This window comes from Petromyzon marinus, chromosome 2 (genome assembly GCF_048934315.1).
Source record: "Petromyzon marinus isolate PM22_M1 ecotype Great Lakes invasive population chromosome 2, UKy_Petmar_22M1.pri1.0, whole genome shotgun sequence".
In the NCBI taxonomy this organism is placed as follows: domain Eukaryota; kingdom Metazoa; phylum Chordata; class Hyperoartia; order Petromyzontiformes; family Petromyzontidae; genus Petromyzon; species Petromyzon marinus.
In genome coordinates this window covers 18506942-18527887 of record NC_133668.1, presented here as the reverse complement: position 1 = coordinate 18527887, position 20946 = coordinate 18506942, and the positions used below count along the sequence as shown (strand labels likewise).

The 20946-nt window shown below is 44.4% G+C and overlaps 1 protein-coding gene across 1 annotated transcript in view; it reads right to left on the bottom strand.

Annotated features, from left to right (window-relative positions):
• Positions 1-14980: 14980 nt before the first annotated feature.
• The window catches only part of LOC116945641 (insulin-induced gene 2 protein-like), a 36592-nt gene continuing 30626 nt past the window's right edge, over positions 14981-20946 (bottom strand). The window contains exon 6 of the mRNA XM_032960161.2: positions 14981-20178. Coding sequence (XP_032816052.1) covers positions 20137-20178 — 42 coding nt within the window. The 3' untranslated portion in view covers positions 14981-20136. The remainder of the gene's footprint in view (positions 20179-20946) is intronic.

Sequence of the window (20946 nt, the reverse complement as noted above, 5' to 3'; positions counted from 1 at the left end):
GTCATTACGGGCCGCACCGAGAATGTCCAGAGGCCCCAGACGAAGGAGGCCCTTGGCTGTTGTCGGCGGCTCATACCACAGCCTTAATGACTTCATGCCGACGCGACGGGCACCTCTGGGCTCTAGCGCAGACCCATACTTTACTGGCGCGCAACTCCCCTTACAATCACAGCGGCGTCAATCTGCCCCGTGATGAATGGCGCGCCGAGCGTCGCTGTTTGCAGCTCCGAGCAACTGTGTCATTTCAATGGGCAGCGGAACGTCTCTTCGTGAGTCGACCAACTTTCTGATTTTGCACATTGTGGTACTTACATCTTCTGCATTAACCACTAACCACATTTGCAAGTTTAGGTGAGAACGTGGACGGTTACGTACACTACAATCAGAGGACTTTGTTCCGACCGAGCTGCCTACTGGCAATAGTTGGCATCGTGTCCCCGAATTGTGTGTGCACAACACAACAGCGAATTGTGTTTAATAGTAACGCGTATTATAACCATTTTTGCTCCCGTAAATATGTAATGAATACGTGCCACTATGGGTAGGGGGCCGTCCATAAATGACGTCACGCACCTAGGGGGGTCAGATATTTGTGACGATGTATGACGAGGGGGGGAGGGGGGGGGGTTGAGAAATGTGACGTCACATCAAAATGCGCAACTTTAAATAAATACAAACAATATAACTGTTATAACAACACTAATTTAGATTAATTTTCATTATTAACTATTTGATTATTTAAATTTACTAAGGTCACCTTTTATTTATTCCATGAAGGAGCATTTTGCTTCTCCATGGGAGAATGGAGAAGCATAAATTTTGTCAATTTTTGGAATTGTTGTTATTAAGCATTTTTTATTTTAATGATTCTACCAGGACTTTTCATTCTGTGAAATGAATATGTGATTGTTATAATTGCACTCTCCATTTTGCTTCGTTCTACTACAAAGTTTCAAGTATTTTCTTTCATAGTTATAATTACTTTAATATTTTATAATTATAAGACAATTTCAATATAATATTCTGAACATCTGCAGTTTTAGTAAGACGTTGAATATTTTCAAGTGAATTTTATGCTAAATTTCAGCTTTCCAACGCCTCCTTTTTAATACATATTTTCTCCTACAACATCAGAGTGCAGCGCCAACATTAAATACGCACTACAATGACAATAGTTTAAAGCGATTTGAACCATGTTTTATTTTCAAAATGGAAATATGGTTTGGGGGGGCAGAGCTTTGTGACGTCATTTTTGAGGGGGGTCTGACTTTTTGTGACACCGTGTGACGAGGGGGGGGGGTAAAAAAAATCGGCCCAAATCGCGTGACGTAATTTATGGACGGCCCCTAGCAACATGTGTTTGTACTACAGAGAGACTGCTCCGGCCATAGCAGTGTGGAATATCCACCAATGACTTCATGACCGCCGACTCCAACTCAAATGAGCTCCACTCTGTATGCTCGTTAAGAGCAAAAAATACACGGTTGTACAACGGGATAGATACACAGACAATATGTTTCCTTTATAAATCTGTCTTTCCACATCAAACGTAAACCATTTTTACATAACCCAGTGCCGCACGGGACAATTGTAGTTGAGCTCAGAGAGCAGGACGCTAACGTCACAAGTAACTGAGTTCACATCCCAACCAAAGTGATCTCAATTCGATCATCGTCAGTATATTCATCACCACCACCGTCATCATCGTACTTACTATCATACTTATCTTACCACTATAATCAATATCTTCATCCCGAAGCTGTCGGCAATACGACAACCGCTCTGTCGTGGTAGATTAATCGTATATTCACGAAGGATATCCTGGCCCTTGCCATGGGAATGTGGAGCTTCCACCGCTGACTCAAGGCCACCAATGGAGATGCCAAAGGCAAGTCAAAGAGTGTCTCCTCAAGCGCGCAGAAGGAGCCCGTGGTAGACATTCCACATTGCTATGGCGAGCAGCTGCCCCTCCACGTGACTACGACTGATGCCGTCTCACGACAGAGTACTCGTGTTGGACGGCTCTAGAGGGACGGTGGCAGAGTCGACCCCCGCCTCAAGAGCGCCGGCGACCGTGACCTCTTGACAACGGCAGCCAGGCACCACAGTCAGGGATGGTTGACGATCCAACAATCACTCAGACACTGCGGTCACTCACTCACCGGAGGTCAGTGGTCTCCTTATTACTCTTCTATCGCTACTAGCCCCGTGAACCTCGCTCCCGGATGTCACCAGGTTCATATTGCGTAACCAGGTCTCGACAGATAACGGGATTCGTTGCCCGATGGGTTTTACCTGTGCCAAACCGAACCAAAGTTGAGGACTCCATCTACCGGACGGAGTTTGTCGTCTCATCTAGTGTTCAACCACCACCACTATCATCACCGACCTGCAGGTCACAAACACTTCACTTCCCTCGCATTGCTCCACGGTACTCTACTTTGGAATCGCTCTCTCTCTCTCTCTATTACACCTTCGATCGTGCTGTTTGTTGCTGTCGGCTTGGCGTTAGGAGCACCTTTTTGGACCGCGCTCAGCAACCCTGCTTGAACACCACGCACCAGACACTGGGTCTCCAATCACCGCTGCGGTGTCCTCTACGCCAGAGGTGACCCCGTCACCTCTGCCCGGGTGAAATCGCAATAAAGGAACCCACGGCGCCGCTGATAATTACACGGAGCGAGCGGGGTGGGGGTGGGGGTGGGGCTCCCCGGCGCAGCAGGGCGCATTGAGGCGCGTGACTGCAGGGTGCGGTGCGACAGGTGAGGGACAGGTGAGGGACAGGTGAGAGGGGAGGGTGAGAGGGGCGGGTGAGGGAAGCGCCCACGCCCCCTCGGTCTGCAAAGCGCGCGGAGAGACGCGATCTGCGAACGTGCCCCGCTTATCGCCTCTGGCGCAGGGCGTACAGATTGCATGAAGCCACCTTTGGTGATGGTTCCCTTTGTATGCTGCGTAAAATTATAGATGAAGGGAAAATAATCTACTTCAGATGTTTTATGCAACTGCCCGCTGATGTTTATTTTCCAGAGTTTCAGTTTGGTGACACGTAATCGGAGGAAGTGCGTAGCCTCAGGTTCGGAATGTGAGCGTGGCCTGCAAGATGTTAATTCCCGCTTGTTTTTGTCACATTTAACCTAAGTTTTGTATCTAAACAATAGATTTGGAACTTTTCAAATGTTTAATAAAATACTGAAATATGTAAAAAAAATAGGGCGTATTGACGATTTCATAACAATACCGATGGCAATTGAGCGCCAATGTAAGATAATCTTAAGGTGTAGGTAAAGGTGCAGCCCTGCAATCGTTTGCTCACGCCATTGCGGAACGGAGAGGGCCCTCCCTCTATATAACCTTGGAAGAGGTGGGAGTTCCCACACTTTACCCCAACCACGCGCTACCAGACGATCGACTAAGTGGTGTACTAGTTTATAACTGGCACTGGGTGGACAGAAGCGGTTGGGTGGTGGGTGGTGTACGAAACACGAACCACGGTTACAACTGCCGAGCCGGGATGTGGAATGGCACTGGATTACAGGTCCAGCGTGCTGACTGCTAGATCATGGCTGCTCTCTGGAGAATGTGAATCCACTGCTGGATGGAGGTCTCCTCACGCCGTCCATCCCATGGGGTGGCGGGGACGGCCAGGGCCCGGTTCGGAGATCGCTCGCCACTGATGCTGGCCACCGTCGGGAATAACATTCAGGGGTTGTCGTTACTGCTCCATGCAATTGATTGATATGCTAAATTAATATCGATTTAAATAACACAGCAATGGTACAGTAATGCATGCATACAGTGAGGGAAAAAAGTATTTGATCCCCTGCTGAATTTGTACGTTTGCCCACTGACAAAGAAATGATCAGTCCATAATTTTAATGGTAGGTTTATTTGAACAGTGAGAGACTGAATAACAACAAAAAAATCCAGAAAAACGCATGTCAAAAATGTTATCAATTAATTTGCATTTTAATGAGGGAAATAAGTATTTGATCCCACTGCAAAACATGACTTAGTACTTGGTGCCAAAACCCTTGTTGGCAATCACAGAGGTCAGACGTTTCTTGTAGTTGGCCACCAGGTTTGCACACATCTCAGGAGGGATTTTGTCCCACTCCCCTTTGCAGATCTTCTCCAAGTCATTAAGGTTTCGAGGCTGACGTTTGGCAACTCGAACCTTCAGCTCCCTCCACATATTTTCTATGGGATCAAGGTCTGGAGACTGGCTAGGCCACTCCAGGACCTTAATGTGCTTCTTCTTGAGCCACTCTTTTGTTGGCTTGTCCGTGTGTTTTGAGTCATTGTCATGCTGGAATACCCATCCACGACCCATTTTCAATGCCCTGGCTGAGGGAAGGAGGTTCTCACCCAAGATTTAACGGTACATGGCCCCGTCCATCGTCCCTTTAATGCGGTGAAGTTGTCCTGTCCCCTTAGCAGAAAAAAACACCCCCAAAGCATAATGTTTCCACCTCCATGTTTGACGGTGGGGATGGTGGTCTTGGGGTCATAGGCAGCATTCCTCCTCCTCCAAACACGGCGAGTTGGGTTGATGCCAAAGAGCTCCATTTTGGTCTCATCTGACCACAACACTTTCACCCAGTTGTCCTCTGAATCATTCAGATGGTCATTGGCAAAACTTCAGACGGGCATGTATATGTGCTTTCTTGAGCAGGGGGACCTTGCGGGCGCTACAGAATTTCAGTCCTTCACGGCGTAGTGTGTTACCAATTGTTTTCTTGGTGACTATGGTCCCAGCTGCCTTGAGATCATTGACAAGATCCTCCCGTGTAGTTCTGGGTTGATTCCTCACCGTTCTCATGATCATTGCAACTCCATGAGGTGAGATCTTGCATGGAGCCCCAGGCCGAGGGAGATTGACAGTTCTTTTGTGTTTCTTCCATTTGCGAATAATCGCACCAACTGTTGTCACTTTCTCACCAAGCTGATTGACAATGGTCTTCTAGCCCATTCCAGCCTTGTGTAGGTCTACAATCTTGTCCCTGACATCCTTGGAGAGATCTTTGGTCTTGGCCATGGTGGAGAGTTTGGAATCTCATTGATTGATTGCTTCTGTGGACAGGTGTCTTTTATACAGGTAACAAACTGAGATTAGAAGCACTCCCTTTAAGAGTGTGCTCCTAATCTCAGCTCGTTACCTGTATAAAAGACACCTGGGAGCCAGAAATCTTTCTGATTGAGAGGGGGTCAAATACTTATTTCCCTCATTAAAATGCAAATCAATTTATAACATTTTTGACATGCGTTTTTCTGGATTTTTTGTTGTTATTCTGTCTCTCACTGTTCAAATAAACCTACCATTAAAATTATAGACTGATCATTTCTTTGTCAGTGGGCAAACGTACAAAATCAGCAGGGGATCGAATACTTTTTCCCTCTGTATGTAATACAAGGTAGGGTTTTAAAAACAATAATGTGCATGTAACAATAATAATGTGCATGCTATAAAAGGCCATTGCCCGAAAAACAACGCCTATTATTTATTTTTCATTTTAAGGCCACAGTGTTATTGACGAATGTGTTTGGTTTTTATTTTATGTTTTTATTCATTCTGCTTATGCACCACTGCCCAACGCAGCGGCAGTGGCAAGTAACTCGTTCTCATTTATGAAGGCAGTGGTTCTTTTGATATTTATTTGCCCTTGCACTAGCGGGCGCGAACCGAAACATAACGTTCGTGCCCAGGACGTTATGGGCTGCAGGTTAGCACTGTCGGCTACGCACGGTGCGAAAGAAGTTCAACACGCATGCACATGGGCCACGCAGAGTGACATCTAGACGGAACAGACGGCGCAATGCACAAAACGGGCGGCCACAAATGCAGTTCTTCTGCGCTGGTGGTCTGGATGAGGCCGAGACGAGAGCTATTGTGCATCCGATGCGACAGAGCACAGCGAAGCGAGTGACGCCGGTGGGCGCACGCACCTTGCACACCACCAGAGGCTGTTTACACGCGGCGCCCGGGAGAGACGGGAATGTAATAAGTCACGCACCGGCTGCCTCGCGTCACAAAGGCGGCCGTGAAAGGGCAGCGGCGCGCATCAAAGAGCGGAGCCCGGCGACCCCAACGCGACCCCCCCCCCCCCAAACCAACGTTTATTCATAACGCGAACGTGCACGGGCATGCTGAGAGAGACACACACACACACACGTGCAGGCAGAACCAACACGCGCACGCACACACACGGATATTGAAACACACATACACGCAGAGGTAGGCATAGAAACAGAAAAAGGCAAAGACCTCACCAGGCTCTTGGAGGAAATACTGTTAGCGAGCACCATATTACTGAAGCTGCCACAGCACGCGAGGCGATGGGTGGCTTGCACCACCCACGCACGACCGCCCTTGTATTTCCAGTGCCGATGTCCTGGACCGGTTCAAATATTCGTCACTGGTGTTGGCACTGAGCGGGAAATCGAAATTGGGTCGCTGTTGTCGTGGTTCAGTGCTCTAACGACGCACACGAGCGGTTATAATTGCGCTAATGATTTGTCTATGCCTAAATAAGAGAGGCGAACTGGATCTCAAGAGCTACGTAGCCCAGTCATAGCGCAGAGTAACGATGCAACACAGCGCCCACAAATTCGAACTTTCGCTGTCGGAGACGCAGCAAGTGCTGGACCGTTATGTGGTGTTGGGGCGCTCACAGCGCACATGACAACTCGCGTCGGCATTTGTCTTCGTAAGGAGCCTTGTGTTTAGCCTGGATACACGTTCATCCTCCCCAGATTTAATTGGCAGCAACGTTCACCACAAAAATCGTCTCCGGAGACTATGAGGCAACGGTTAAGCGACAATGGCTTTGGGATAATGTTACAGAAGCAGAATGAGAAAATTTAATTAATACTGAAAAATGTATTTATGAATCCGATGAGCTATCAAGCTCTTTTTCAGATGTCCAGGAAATTCAATGGCTATGAGACAAAAAGACAATGGCCGAGACACTATAACAATTCTTGTGATGCTATAACAATGACAATGAGACAATTAAGCAATGACCATGAGACACTGAGACAATGTGTCGCGTCAACTACAGCAGGAGCTGTGTCGCGTCAACTACAGAGGACGCCCCGCGTCTACTACAGCAGGAGCCACGTGTCGTGTCAACTACAGCAGGAGCCACGTGTCGCGTCAACTACAGCAGGAGCCACGTGTCGCGTCTACTACAGCAGGAGCCACGTGTCGCGTCAACTACAGCAGGAGCCACGTGTCGCGTCAACTACAGCAGCAGCCACGTGTCGCGTTAACTACAGCAGGAGCCACGTGTCGCGTCAACTACAGCAGCAGCCACGTGTCGCGTCAACTACAGCAGGAGCCACGTGTCGCGTCAATTAGAGGGTGCAACACGTCGCTTAAACTACAGCAGGAGCCACGTGTCGCGTCAACTAAAGTAGGCGCCATACGCCGCGTCAACTACTTGCGTGTTGAGCATGATTGTAGCTTTGCGTCGAACTAGGACCCGTGTCTAACAGACAGGTACCTTGGCCTATAAACATCTGGCGGTTCACAAGGATTGTCTTGGGCATGCCTGACTCTGCTGATGAGACAATGAGTGTCGAAACTGGTCCAGAGTTGGCTTGTGTTGAACCAGTGCTGCTCAAGTTGGGGACTCGTAGCACGCCGTGTGGCTGACGGGATGTTTAGTAACAAGACTGTTATGTTTACGTAGATGGGCAGATGCGTGAAGGAGGCGTATTGTCTGCTAGTATAGGGCTGCGGCAATATCACTGTTCATGATACGATGTCAGGCTCCCGTAACTTTGTATTTTAGCTAGTGTTTTAATGTCATAAATTGTTGCACTTTGATGAATGTATGGTACGATCAGAGATTAATAGGGTCTTCAACTGCAGTTCAATCAACACAAGCCTGGTTATAATTATTATAATTATTGCAACTTTACATTCTAATAAGACATAATGCACGGTCACACAACAAATACGTACACTCATTTTGCAAACGATGACATTATAGAACCACCATACCTAAATAAATGTTTGCAATGCACGGATGTGATGGGTAATCGTAATACTTATTTAGAACATTAATAAGCACTACTCTCTGGTTCTTTCGGTAAAGTCACGTAGAAAGAAAATCAATTAAATAATAGAATACGACGTTTCGATTGCAACACAAGCAGTCGTCATCAGGTAGAACTAAATTTGAGAGAGAGGCAAAACACAGACACGGAGACACACAGACAGACACACAAGCAGAGAGAGACGATACAGAGACACACAGAGAGAGACACACAACATAGACACACAGAGACCCAATGCCTCTGTGTCGTGGTCTTAAATAGAGAGAGAGGGGGGTGGGGCAGAGAGAGAGAGAGAGAGGTGGGGGTGCTGGAGCAGAGAAATTAGCATGTCAATGAGAGAGCTGTGTGGAAATCCACCTCGCGGCGGCAGGGGGAAAGAAAGACCCAGCAAGTCTAGTAAATTTCCACACAACTCCCTGTAAACGATAGTCAACATTTTGCTTGCTTTTCAACGTAACAGGTATCGCCGGCAAACAAATGAGAAAATTGGCACCGCATTTGGGCCACGTGACAACTCCATTTGTTTGACTCTGTCGGGTGGTGGAGGGTGAAACCTTGCACGATGACCCAAAATAAAACCAGCTTTGAATCATAGGGGAAATACGTTTATGGTACCGTGCCCTTTGTAATGTTGCCTGATTTAATCCGTTTCCTGAGTGACGTCATACCTGTCTGCGGATCGCTGTCGCGTCGATATGAGAATTTCTTATTCGCGTTTCATATCACGCCTCGAGTCAAATGTCAATGAGGGCCCCAAAATGCAACGTGCGATCTCCAACTATGACTTGCGTCGATTATTTTGGATGTCCTATTCGACTTTGATATACAACCACCACTCGCCAATTGGCGACGACGTTACCACGGCATTGGTGCCAAGCTAGGTGCACTCGGAGACCACAAAGTATCAAACGTCTTGCTGCTGGAAGGATGTCAGTGAGCCTTTGATTGTCCATACTATTCTATGTATACGTGTTTATGTGACTACTAGTTCATAAAGCCTGTCTTCACCAGGCAAACGTTTTAAAAAATATATTTCAATTTTTTTGTTGTTATCCCCAAATTTCAGTCAATAAAGATTTGTATCAACATTTTTGAAATATAAAAAAATCGTTAATGTTTAAATAACATTCTACTAAATTAATACTGAGTACTGTATATGTTGCATTGCATACATGTACCATTCAGTGAGAGCTGTATCCAACTTTAAAACATATATCTTTCAATAAAATATATTATTTTTAATAGAAATATTCATTTACATTTATCTACGATCAGACACTAACAACTACTCCAAAAATGTGCATTTTTCCACGAAAAAATTATTGACGACTTAAATTTTTTATTTAAAGCTTTCGTGACTGCGGGGATTCATATTATTGGTTCTTTCGGTAAAGTCACGTAGAAGGGAAACAATAAAATAATAAAATATAAAACAATACAATTCCCACGACGTTTCGACTGCTTGTGTTGCAGTCGAAACGTCGTGAGAATTTTATTGTTTTATATTTTTATAATTTTTGTATTGTTTCCCTTCTACGTGACTTTACCGAAAGAACCAAGAATATGATTGACGACTTGATTCAATTTCTTACATTTAAAGACGTACCCATCGGAAACTGCTCCATTTAAAGACTTCACTCTTCTTTTATGAGAAAGAACACAAATGAATGAACTTAATACTCTATGAGGGGACGCTCCTATCTTTTACCGTTTGCGAATTATTCAGATTTGAACATCATAAAATTCATACTTTTGTCGTTAAAAACCGCTTGAATCCGAAATATCCAAAAAACAATAAAAGATAGAACAATGGTTCTCGCTTTCATTTTATATGCTGTTTAATGCTCTATCAAACGAAAAAAAAAGCACTTTTATATTTTTTTACGGTTTATGGATGACGCACAAACATGTTTATGGCACAATTAAAACCGAGATTTGAGGGCCTAAAAATGAAAAATCTCGGATTTTCAGATTTTCCTGTCGTTTGTGTCCTAAAAGCGACCTATTACCAAATTTCGGCTTTGGACCTTGTCGGCAAGTACCCTCGAGGTTTTTGAGACGTATATACATACAGATTGAGGTATTTATATAGAAGATATGTCAGTACATTATACATGTGTGCATCTTTAGGCGGGGGTGTGTGTGCATGCAAATGAATGTATGCGTTTGTGTGCGAGTGCATTGGTCCGTGGGAAATATCTAGCAGATATTAAAGGTGCTACTCATAACCCAACTTCATTCACTGTAGCCTCGTACAGTTTAAGGCCTCCTGTCCAACTACGTATGTATGTTGAACTTCTTTCGCACCGTACGAAGCCAACCGAGATAATCGGAGGTGCGGGTGAAGGACAACAAACGAAACACAAAAAACAGTTCTAAAGAAATGAGCTTTCAATCTGGATTTAAGAGCATAGCTCCGGTGGCTGAATTTTCAATCGAGAAATGAGTTTTCAATCTAGATGTAAACCAGTAGTTATTAACCTTTACTGCAGCCTTCGAACCCTTTGGTTTTCAAAAGTTACAAACATGTATAATGTTAATAAATACATCGATTTTATTAAACAAAATAGTTGTATTTACGTCCCCGTTTAATTTGTGTTTCTATGATTTACCTTATAAAAAATATCTGGCCATGTCTCGTACCCCGAGAAAGGGCATCTCGCTACCCCCATGGGATGCGTTCACCCCAGGTTAAAAACCACTGATGTATGGCTCCCTTATGTCGGAAGTGAGAGCATTCCAGACGGCCGCAGAAGCACCTCTTGAAAAAGCGCGCTATGCTGTGACCGTCGTCAAATCTCATCTGCTCTGTCATTGACTCGTTGAAAAAAAGATCTGTAGAGTTCAGTGGGCCTTACTTGGTAAAATAACAAAGTGTCAAGGTACCAGATACGTAAGGTTGCGTTGTTTTGCACAACCTCCAGCGCACACCACTGCAAATCTCTGGCGCCATGCACTGGCGAGGCTGTGTCACTGCACACACCACACAGGGCCTCGCTTTACAGCAATAACGACAGGAGTCGGTCAGTGCCCGTGTACCAGCATTGTGGGATCAGTGCCGGATATCGCAGTAACAAAAGTAGCATATGCTACGGGCCCCGCACTTTCAAGGGCCCCACGCTAAATGCTTTCAAGCTATCAATTCCGATTAAGTGATTATGCACTTGCTCTATTACTATAGTACTATACTGCCTTCAACTTTTATGAACGACTGGGTGTTGAAGGTTAGAGATTTGTCGTATGATCTGGCTGTATAGCAAATGAAAAAGTACACTTACTTTACTATGCACGTTACAAATTTGTGTTTTAATATTTGTTTTTTTTATTTAGGGCCACTTTTAAACATAGGCTACAGGCCCCGCACGAGCGTAATCCGGCACTGTGTGGGATGGCGTGCTCTCGTCTCAGTTGGCGACCCTGAGTGAATTGATGGAAATGCCACATTCCCATGACAGAGACAAGTTCATCTATAGATTAACCACTGTTGATTGCTCGCAAAGTAGTGGTCGCTTCATCGACACCCCCCCCCCCCCACAAAGGGATAATAAACTGTTGAGTTGACCCCAGCCCCCCGCTACCCGAATAGCATTTGCAACCTTATGAACCAACGAACTGTTTAAATCGAAGTGGCATTGGTCGGATATCTATCTATATAAAAAAAATGTCAAAAAATGTCTGTCGGTTGTGGCTTTGTGTGCGTTCGCGGGCTTGCGAAGAATTTGGTTCTCCAACGGTGGGGTTTACGTTAAATAAAAATAGCCAAGTACCATGCCGTAAGCCCCACCGTGAGCAAGCGCTATTCCTTTTTTTACATCCGTCAACTTTTAATAAGTTTAATGAGCGATTTAGTGCGATTTTTTGGCGCTACCTCTTTATTTATTTATTTATGACGCGTGCACGACCATACCAACTCACGCGCCTTTGGTGGGGGGGACGGCCCATGCCAAGTCGCACGCCTTCGGTGGGAGTGAGGGGGACATTTTCTTTCGCGTTAAAAATGCTTTAAAAATACACTAAACGTTGAGCTTAAATCTTCACTGTGTGATGTCCCCCCCCCCCACCCCGATGCACGCAGTTACTAATATATACCGTCGCTAGATGCTACCACTATAGGCCGTAGATATTACTTCAGAGTGGCCGGGGAGATCATGGCTGGGGGAGGGAGGGGTCAGGGGTAGCAGCCCAGCCCCAGCCTGCCAAGTTGCCACCTCGGCCGGCTGGACAATCTAGGCGAGGCCGGAGGCTCTGCACGGGACTAGGCCTCACCACGCCACTCTGTCAGGTGAGTACGTTGTGCTATAGAGTCGATACATACTGCTATAGAGTCAGCATGTACTACTGTAGTGATAGCAGGTACCACTACAGTCAGTACGCGCTGCTGTTAGATTTTTAAGAGTAGTTTTTAAATATTCTTTTTTGGCCCGGGCAACGCCGGGTATATAAGCTAGTATGTAATAAATGCCATATTCTGCGTATTGCAGGACGCTCCGGAAAGTAAGACGTACCCTGTCAGGGGTACGTTCGGTAAAGTCACGTAGAAGGGAAACAATAAAATAATATTAACACGTAGGCTTTCGCGACCAATATTATTCATAATAAAGGTTCTTGGGTTAGATCGCGTTTATTTATAAATGTGTCGTAACCCTCCACGACCCGACACGGCCAATCAGCAAAAAAAGTGTCACGTTGACAAAGACAAATAATTCACTACTTGTTTCCCTTCTACGTGACTTTACCGAAAGAACCAAGAATATGAATCCCTGCAGTCACGAAAGCTTTAAATCAAAATTTGTCAGAGTATTGTTTATGTACAGGTGGTCCAGATGTCTTGTGATCCCCAATTAATTAACCAATTTTTTTGTTCCTTTGCATATTTACTCGTTTTTAATCAATCTTTAAATAATATATATAAAGTTTCGGATAATTAAATGGGGGGGGGGGGTGGTTACAATACATCTGCACCACCCTGTGGAGCAGCAGCAGCAAGGTTTTTGGCACGCAACCACCGAAGCACGTGCGTGAGTGGCAACTCGTGTTGATTGAATCAAGGGACTTGATGCAACGCGCCGTGGCTGCGTCGCGTGGAGGAGGCGTTGGGGCAGCCGTTCTTGCGGCGCAGCTGATAAATATAATAGGTACCGTCGTCCTCATTACTCGAGGTGTCGGAGGGCGGGCGAAGCTGAGGTAAGAAAGAGGGAACTGTGGTCAGAGCTGAATTGGACAAGGAGAGCAGACGCACGCTTTCAGTTTGGCAACTTTGAAGTGACTCATGTGGAAAGTTTTTTTTTTTTCCCCCAGACAAACTATTTCAAAACAAATATTTTACAAGGTAAGGCCCGCTGAGCTATACAGCGCAACGAAGTGGCTTCATCATTTGCATATTTCTATCAGTCAAATACTCTAAATGCATGTTTCTAAATGTGGGCGGAAAACCCGGAGAACCCGGAGATAAATCCACGCGTCCACAAGGAGAAGATGCAAACTCTAAATATACAGGAGTCACGATCTGGATCGAATTCACGACTTCCTGCATACCATACAGTTGCTGAGCACTGCGCGAAAGGCCCAAAACGTCATGCGGCCAGAAACAAACGGTACTCTAAGAACAATAATACTATTTTTCTTCAAGAGCCATTCACGCCAGGCCGTCTCAAGAGTCCTTTACACCTGATTAAAACAAGTTACTGATAAAAAAAAATTGAATTAATGGATTCAAATGGCTTGAAAGAGAAAAGAGAGAATACATCAACTGCTCCATGGGGGGGGGGACGACTAGAGGAGACAGGGGAGGCGGAAGGGGCAATAGGAAGATTGTAATCGATAAGAGTTTGCACGATTCTTGAATTGAGCGAAGGTTATGAGCGCTTGAGAAAACAATGCGGGAGGGAATCCCAAAAAAGGGCAGTACAGGGGTAACCGATCGTGTGGTGGTTGAACACCATGCGTGGGACGGAACAAGTGCCTGGTAGACCGAGTCCTAGCCATGCGTGGAGAGATCACGGAGTGGTCATGGGGAACAGTCACGGTTGTAGTAGCGATAGAAGAGTGATATGGAAGCAACCGACTGCCGGCGGGCAAGTGACTGGAGCCAATCGGTGAATGCAGTGAGGTGTAATCTCCGGACCTTCCGATTCGGCGCGTAATTATTCAACCCCACCGCGATTTAAATTATGGTGAGAACCAGCAGCTCCAGATGGGAACTATTGTATTGTAGTCCAATACATACCCACAAAGGCACACTTGTTCAGTTACACAGCTTGGCTAAGTAGCTTCATAGAGGCATTGGCTGCTTCAAGGTCTGGCAATTTACATTCTGAAAGAGCAGTAAACTCGTAGCAAGTGTATCTTGACCCTGATGACTGCATTCTCACATTTGACATTTGACCAATTATGTTTGCAAACGATATTGTCCTTAAAGTCAGAAGCAGCTACTTAGAACTTTAAGTCTATGCTTCTCCCTCAAGAGCATTGGAATGGCATTCACCTCTACTGGCAGTGCTAAGTCAGCAATGGAAACTCCACATGACGATGACAGGGGTCAATGTATCCACAGCTCAACCACTTTACTTTTCACAAAGTGGGACTCATTTTATATACCTCCCCAGAGAAATAATGGGCTTAATCACCCCCGCCCCCCAATGGTAATTGGCACTGTAACCTTTTGATTGTGAATCAAGCACTAACCATAGTGTAACCCCAACTATATTTTGCAATAAATACAATAAATCACATTTCAGATTCTCATGAGGGGAAATTCTACACATTTATTAACATGGCTACCATACAGTTTGCATTGTTTTTGCGTGCAAAGTTAAAATAATAGTTTCGAGAAGAAAAGCATCTGAGCGATATACCTTATATTTAGGTTCAGCACGTGATTTGAAAACCCCACGTACATTATGACACCGAAGTTGTCGCGTGTGGTGGTATATTTTTTATTGAAGAAAATTAAAGAGCGTTCTTATCGGATAACGTCGAATGAAAAATAGAGATTTTCCCGACACACAATGAAGACTTAATCGACTTTTGTATGCACATTTGCGCGAGGTGCGTATTGTGACCACATATGCAACACCGACAATACTATTGCCTACAAAGAGGAAATAAGCTCGCCCAAATTTGCATCACGTAAAATGTATAACGACAGGCAAGTCCATCATTTTTTTCTGGACAAAAAAAAAACCGTACAGGGTGTCCTTAAAGGTACCATAAATTTAATATACACATATATATTTAGACAGCAGTTTGATATTGGTCTATACAACTATATAGATGCACAAACTTGGTAGGATTAATATTTTATCGCACAAGTTTTAGGTTCTTATTTCAGCAGGGCCGAAATAAGTTGTAAGGCTCTATTTCGTGGGCATCCTGCGACCGTACAGATGTTATATACAGCGCAGATCCTAGTTAAATCATGTCTTACATAGGTCGCGACGCAAACGGCAAGTATGGGTACACGCTTTACACATTCAAGTTCCATCCGTCGAAAGCTTCACGTGTCCACCATGGCGTTAGTGCCATCAATTGTCAATATTTCAACCACGCAGCCGGAAGCGCTGTCCACTTATAATTAATGTTAATGCAGATCAAATGAAAATGGAAGTGCTTTTGCAGGTGAGGGAAAAAATGTTATGAGATAGCAACACTGTTCAGTCAAATATACCGTGGGTGAATAAGTCCTCTTGTATACTGCCGGGCAATGCTCACCATTTAATATCATAACAGTGACCCCCTTGATCAATTATTCATTTTTTTACAGTGTGGCATTAGGCAATTGAACATGTATATACATTAGAGTTTGAACACAAGTATACAGAAATATGCTATTACACTGAATTTATGGTACGCACATAATCCTACATTTTTTACGACGGTGGTTGGTGCCTTACAAGGGAGATAAGGACAATGTCCACAGCACCACGTGATCAAAAATGTGGTACCCATTGCATTGATCCTAGAGGGATGACGATGTTGGTGATGGACCGAGTCAACCCTGGCTGGGATGTGAACCCCTGGGCTCAAAATTGGGAGCACTCTGCTCGACCGAGATTTATCTGGGTTCACGAAGCAAGGTCACAGAGCAGATAGTCCCAAGCGTCGGGGACTAACGCATTGTAAGCAATGCTATTGTATTTATATTTCCAAAGGTAGGTATTGACAATGACATTCTGTTTTCATTGTGTAGTCGCGTTAGTTAGCTTGTAGCAGTTGTTTACTTATCCTATTTTAAGAAAAAAAAATGGAAAAATAATATAAGCAGCTCGGTTTAGTGTGAGGACATTAGCCAATGCAGACTATGCTACGCAGTTCACAACCATAGTACAGGACTTGACTTTCTATTTCCATGGCCAAACAAACCCGGTATGAAATTATGAGTCTTAATAAAACTAAGTAATCAGACCATGCTACTGTGAAAATAGGTTACTTCTCTCCGGTAATCAGACTAATTAATTTCCTTGAATGCTCCCAACACTGGATACGTGGATCATGCAACACGCTGCTCGCGTCTCAAACCTATGACATGGTAATGGAGGGATCCCCGTCACGCTTATTCGGCACCTGTGCTGCCAAATCCCTTGACATGACCACCGTGAGCCAGTCGGTGCACGCCGCACGCTGCCGACACTGACCTGGCGCAACAGGTCAGTGTCGACAGCGTGGAAGTTACCAGAGTTTCATGTTCAAAGGTCATACCCGGCAAACACATTCAGATAATCTTTTGCCGGCTCAAGGAAACGCAATAGATATTTTTAATGAACTCACTTATACATTTGCTAAATGTGGCCGAACAGTTTGGAATTCATTAATAGTTTAAATTTGATAATACAAATGAACATTGTGCTGCATTAAACTGGGCCCTCGGATGTTTGCGATGTCATTGGAAGTTACCAGAGTTTCATGTTCAAAGGTCATACCCGGCAAACACATTCAGATAATCTTTTGCCGGCTCAAGGAAACGCAATAGATTGTTTTTATGAACTCACTTATACATTTTCTAAATGTGGCCAAACAGTTTGGAATTCATTGAGAATAGTTTAAAATAATACAAATGCATATTATGTGCTGCATTAAACTGGCCCGTCGGATGTTTGCGATGTCATTTTAAGAAGATTGTACACGTTTGTTTTGTAGAGTCTTGCCCTTTAAGCAAGGCCAAGAAGTGCAATCAGCGGTGTTCACACAAAGGGAGTGTTATTAAACTCTTGATTTTGTTCTAATCTGACCATTTATTCAGAATTAACTCTCCAGTGTAAACACTGATACAGTGCCATGGCCAGGTGATCTCATCTACCCATGTTGGGTTATCATTTTTTATAACACTTGTCCAGGGCCTCCACTCTTGAACTTCATCGTGCACACTCAAGGTCACATTGCTTGAGTATGATTTCAAGAGGTGCAACATTTATACCCAGGCAATAAAATAATCAGCTTGAATTAGCCTTAGCAGGTCGTTTTTGGCACGGACTCTAAAATAACATCGGACAAGCGATTGCAGAATTTAATTTGACGATTCTGCCTGCCCAAATAACGGGGCAGCACACATCTCCAATGGGGAGACTCGAGCTAGTGGTGTAAATTCCACATTCCTAAGGCAAAAAGCCATTTTCTCCACAGGACACCTACTGTTAACCTTGGGAGTTTCCTTGACTTGTAATGTTTTATATGTGTTAGATAAGATATTTCAAGAGTTTCCATGTCTTAGGATATTTATTTTTATATGTAAGAGATATTTCCTCGAGACGGGGGTAACACAATTTTCACACCCTACAACAATGCACAGAGAAAGCTAATTCCAGCAAGCATGTAAGAAATAGCACATCAACATTCAAACAACCAATAGCTCACAATGAATGTTTTAACAAATTAATATATTTGACACACGTACGGTTATCAATACACAAGTGATATTTATTTTTTATTTACAAAAGCCAACAGCCACTTCTTTTTTTCCTCTAGGTAGTCAAAAAAGACCTATATCGTTATAGATGAAGATTGTGTTATAGTTTTACGCAGGCGGTGGATGCATATCGTCTGCTAGTATTGCACTTAAAACGTTTAAGATACAGATTCTCTGAGAGAATCTCAATAGTCAAAGCTAAACATTTGCACAATTACTTAAATCTCTGAATATTCAGGTCACGTTCAAGTATTCTTAACGGAAGGGATGCACATGTGTGCTGTGCACCTTAACATGTATTGCAGTAGCATAGCAGCAAGAGGCAAGGGACATCTGTTGCAGTCTACTTACAGAGGTAATCCACAAATAACGAGTGTCAAGAAGGTATAGAATCAACAACCAGTAGGCTGCAAATGGCAAAATACTCAGAACATTGTTCATTTTGGAGTGACAACATACACCGTAGCGGACTTTAAATAAGAATAAGAGTGTTAGATCGGTTGCCTGGAGCCAGCCGTCATGATTAACACGAATGAGGTTTCGTTTAAAGGAAGACAACCCGTAAGCAAGATAGCTGCTATTTTGTAGCTGCACGCTTGTGCATACAACTGCCACGTGGGGATTACTCTCCTCTGGTATTATTGCCACCAAACCATATCAATTCACTTCTAATCGGACTTCAGGGTCTCCCGATTCATTCACCGCACCATGCACACATGCACGGTAAGCCACCTGTGTGGCCTCAATGCTGACTCACAGCAAACGCTGAAGGCCATCACCTTCGTTCACAAGGTGTTGCCCCTCTAACTCACGGCAATATCATGATAAGCATCACTAAGCGGGGGGGGGGGGGAAGAGAAAATTCATGTTGGTGAATGGAGCTCAGGATCTGTGGAGCTCATAACGGTCACAAATCCACCTCGAACCAGGAAATGGGTTTCTGGGGGGTGCACTGGCACGTTGTTATTCTCACACAAAGTGAATTTCCACTGCAGCACCGCTGCAGACCGACACCCTGCTTTGACATAGAAATTAAACAGAACCCAGTTGTTCATTGGGTTGTGTCATTCGTTAACGAACCTGTGTTTCTTTCGCACGTTCCAGATTGGACAAGGTCCCTCTCCGATCATGACGACAGGGAACGGTCGATGTGTATGCATTCAAAACGATAAGTTAACAGGAGCTATTGCGAAATATGTAGGATATGCCCTGAGAATTCACAAAAGGCACAACCTCTGTATTTACAAAAACATAAAGGGTGAATGCAAATGGTAGAATTCCTTTCAACATATCCCACTTTTGCCAATTATTTTGTAACTGTTGGGTAAAAATCTACGTCAATTTAGCTATTACTTTTCCAAATGTATAACTTCATGCTGGGATATGCACACAGGCACGTGATTTGTAATCGTCTCACGTTCTGGTCAGTTGTGGTTGCCTGCAGTTGAATAGTAAATGCTTAAAACCACCACAATTTGAATTGAGTTTCTTGATCAACCATTACTTTTATGTTGTTCATTTCAAAACGGTGCATTACATTTTAACTGCAATTTACACGTTTCCTCCGGTAATCGCACATGCTGAATTGAAAAGTTAAAAATGAAATACCTTTACAGTTGATATGTTACGAAGCTCAACTGACACGAATACTTCCGTACAAAGGAAACCGATCAGAGTTCTCTAACCAACTCTAACGCCTACTGATGAACTCTGAAAGGTGTCAAACACTGGATGCTTTGAGCAAGATCTACGGTGTCATCATTGGCGTCGTACCTCGCATGAACGGATATCAACAAAACAACACCGTTCATGTAAAAAGATGGCCACACATTCTTAAAATGTACTCGGAAGTGACCTGTGTATACCACTTAATTACTCTCTACGCATCAACAAGCTGTCGGCAAATGTGTCGCTTTTCTTATTGGGTTTGCATTGCTCACTGTAACGTGGCGGCGTGTGTCACGCGAGCATACACCGCTCTATACACACACGGCTCTTCCTACATGGTTAACTCAGTATCCAGCTCGATACCCACTGTGCAGCCGTACTGGAGATTCACGCTCTTCTGGGACCGACTCCCGATAGGATCACCCCTCTCTTTTCTCTGTCTCTCTTCACGCTTTCCCCTCGCCTCCGTTGTGCACGAAGCTTCGTGGCCGACACCAGCCGTCCTTTCACTCCTGGTGCAGCTTCTCGTGAGTCAGCTGACGTTCGTACTGTCGACACGAGAAGGCAGACAACAAAAACACTTAAAGCCTTTAACATTCCGTTATAATACGCCACAGCCCAAACTGAAACATAACTCATGAACTGACGTACCTATTGTTGAAACATGCAAGTGGGCTTGGGCAGAACATTCACCCGAAGGTGTTATGGCTGGCGGTCGAAACTAATGATGGAGTGGCAGCCAATGTAAAGAAGCCGAAAGGACATCCACCAAGGAGATGGGAGTGATGCGATTAGCTTGTGTGCAAGCACAAGATGAATTATTGTATGGGAGATGGTGGCACCTTGGGAAGCCCTTCATTCAGCAGTGAATTGTAACTCATGGAAATTATGATGACATAGCAAAGATCGCAATCGTTTTTGTTTTTTGCAAACTTATTACAATGAAATGCAACCTGCTTGGTTTCTGATGAGCCCCGACGAGATCGAATGGACACAAGACGTTTTGGTTATAGGCTGTGATCTAATAACACTGGTTTTCTGCACACGACACCAATGTAAACATTGTAAAAACAAATCTGTAATAAATAGAAAACTCACTTCCAATGTTTAAATAATATGTAAAAAAACGACTTTGACTACATCACCCAGAATGCACTTAATCTCGACAGACCTCCAAACCTATGCAGAGTTGAAGCCTGGACAACGTGGTGGGCAGCAGAGGAGCCGTGTCGCAAAATACATTGTTGTACTCTTTTATAGCTCCCATATCTACGCTTCCCACCTGCAACAATCCGCACTCGCCAGCATGGTGAAGT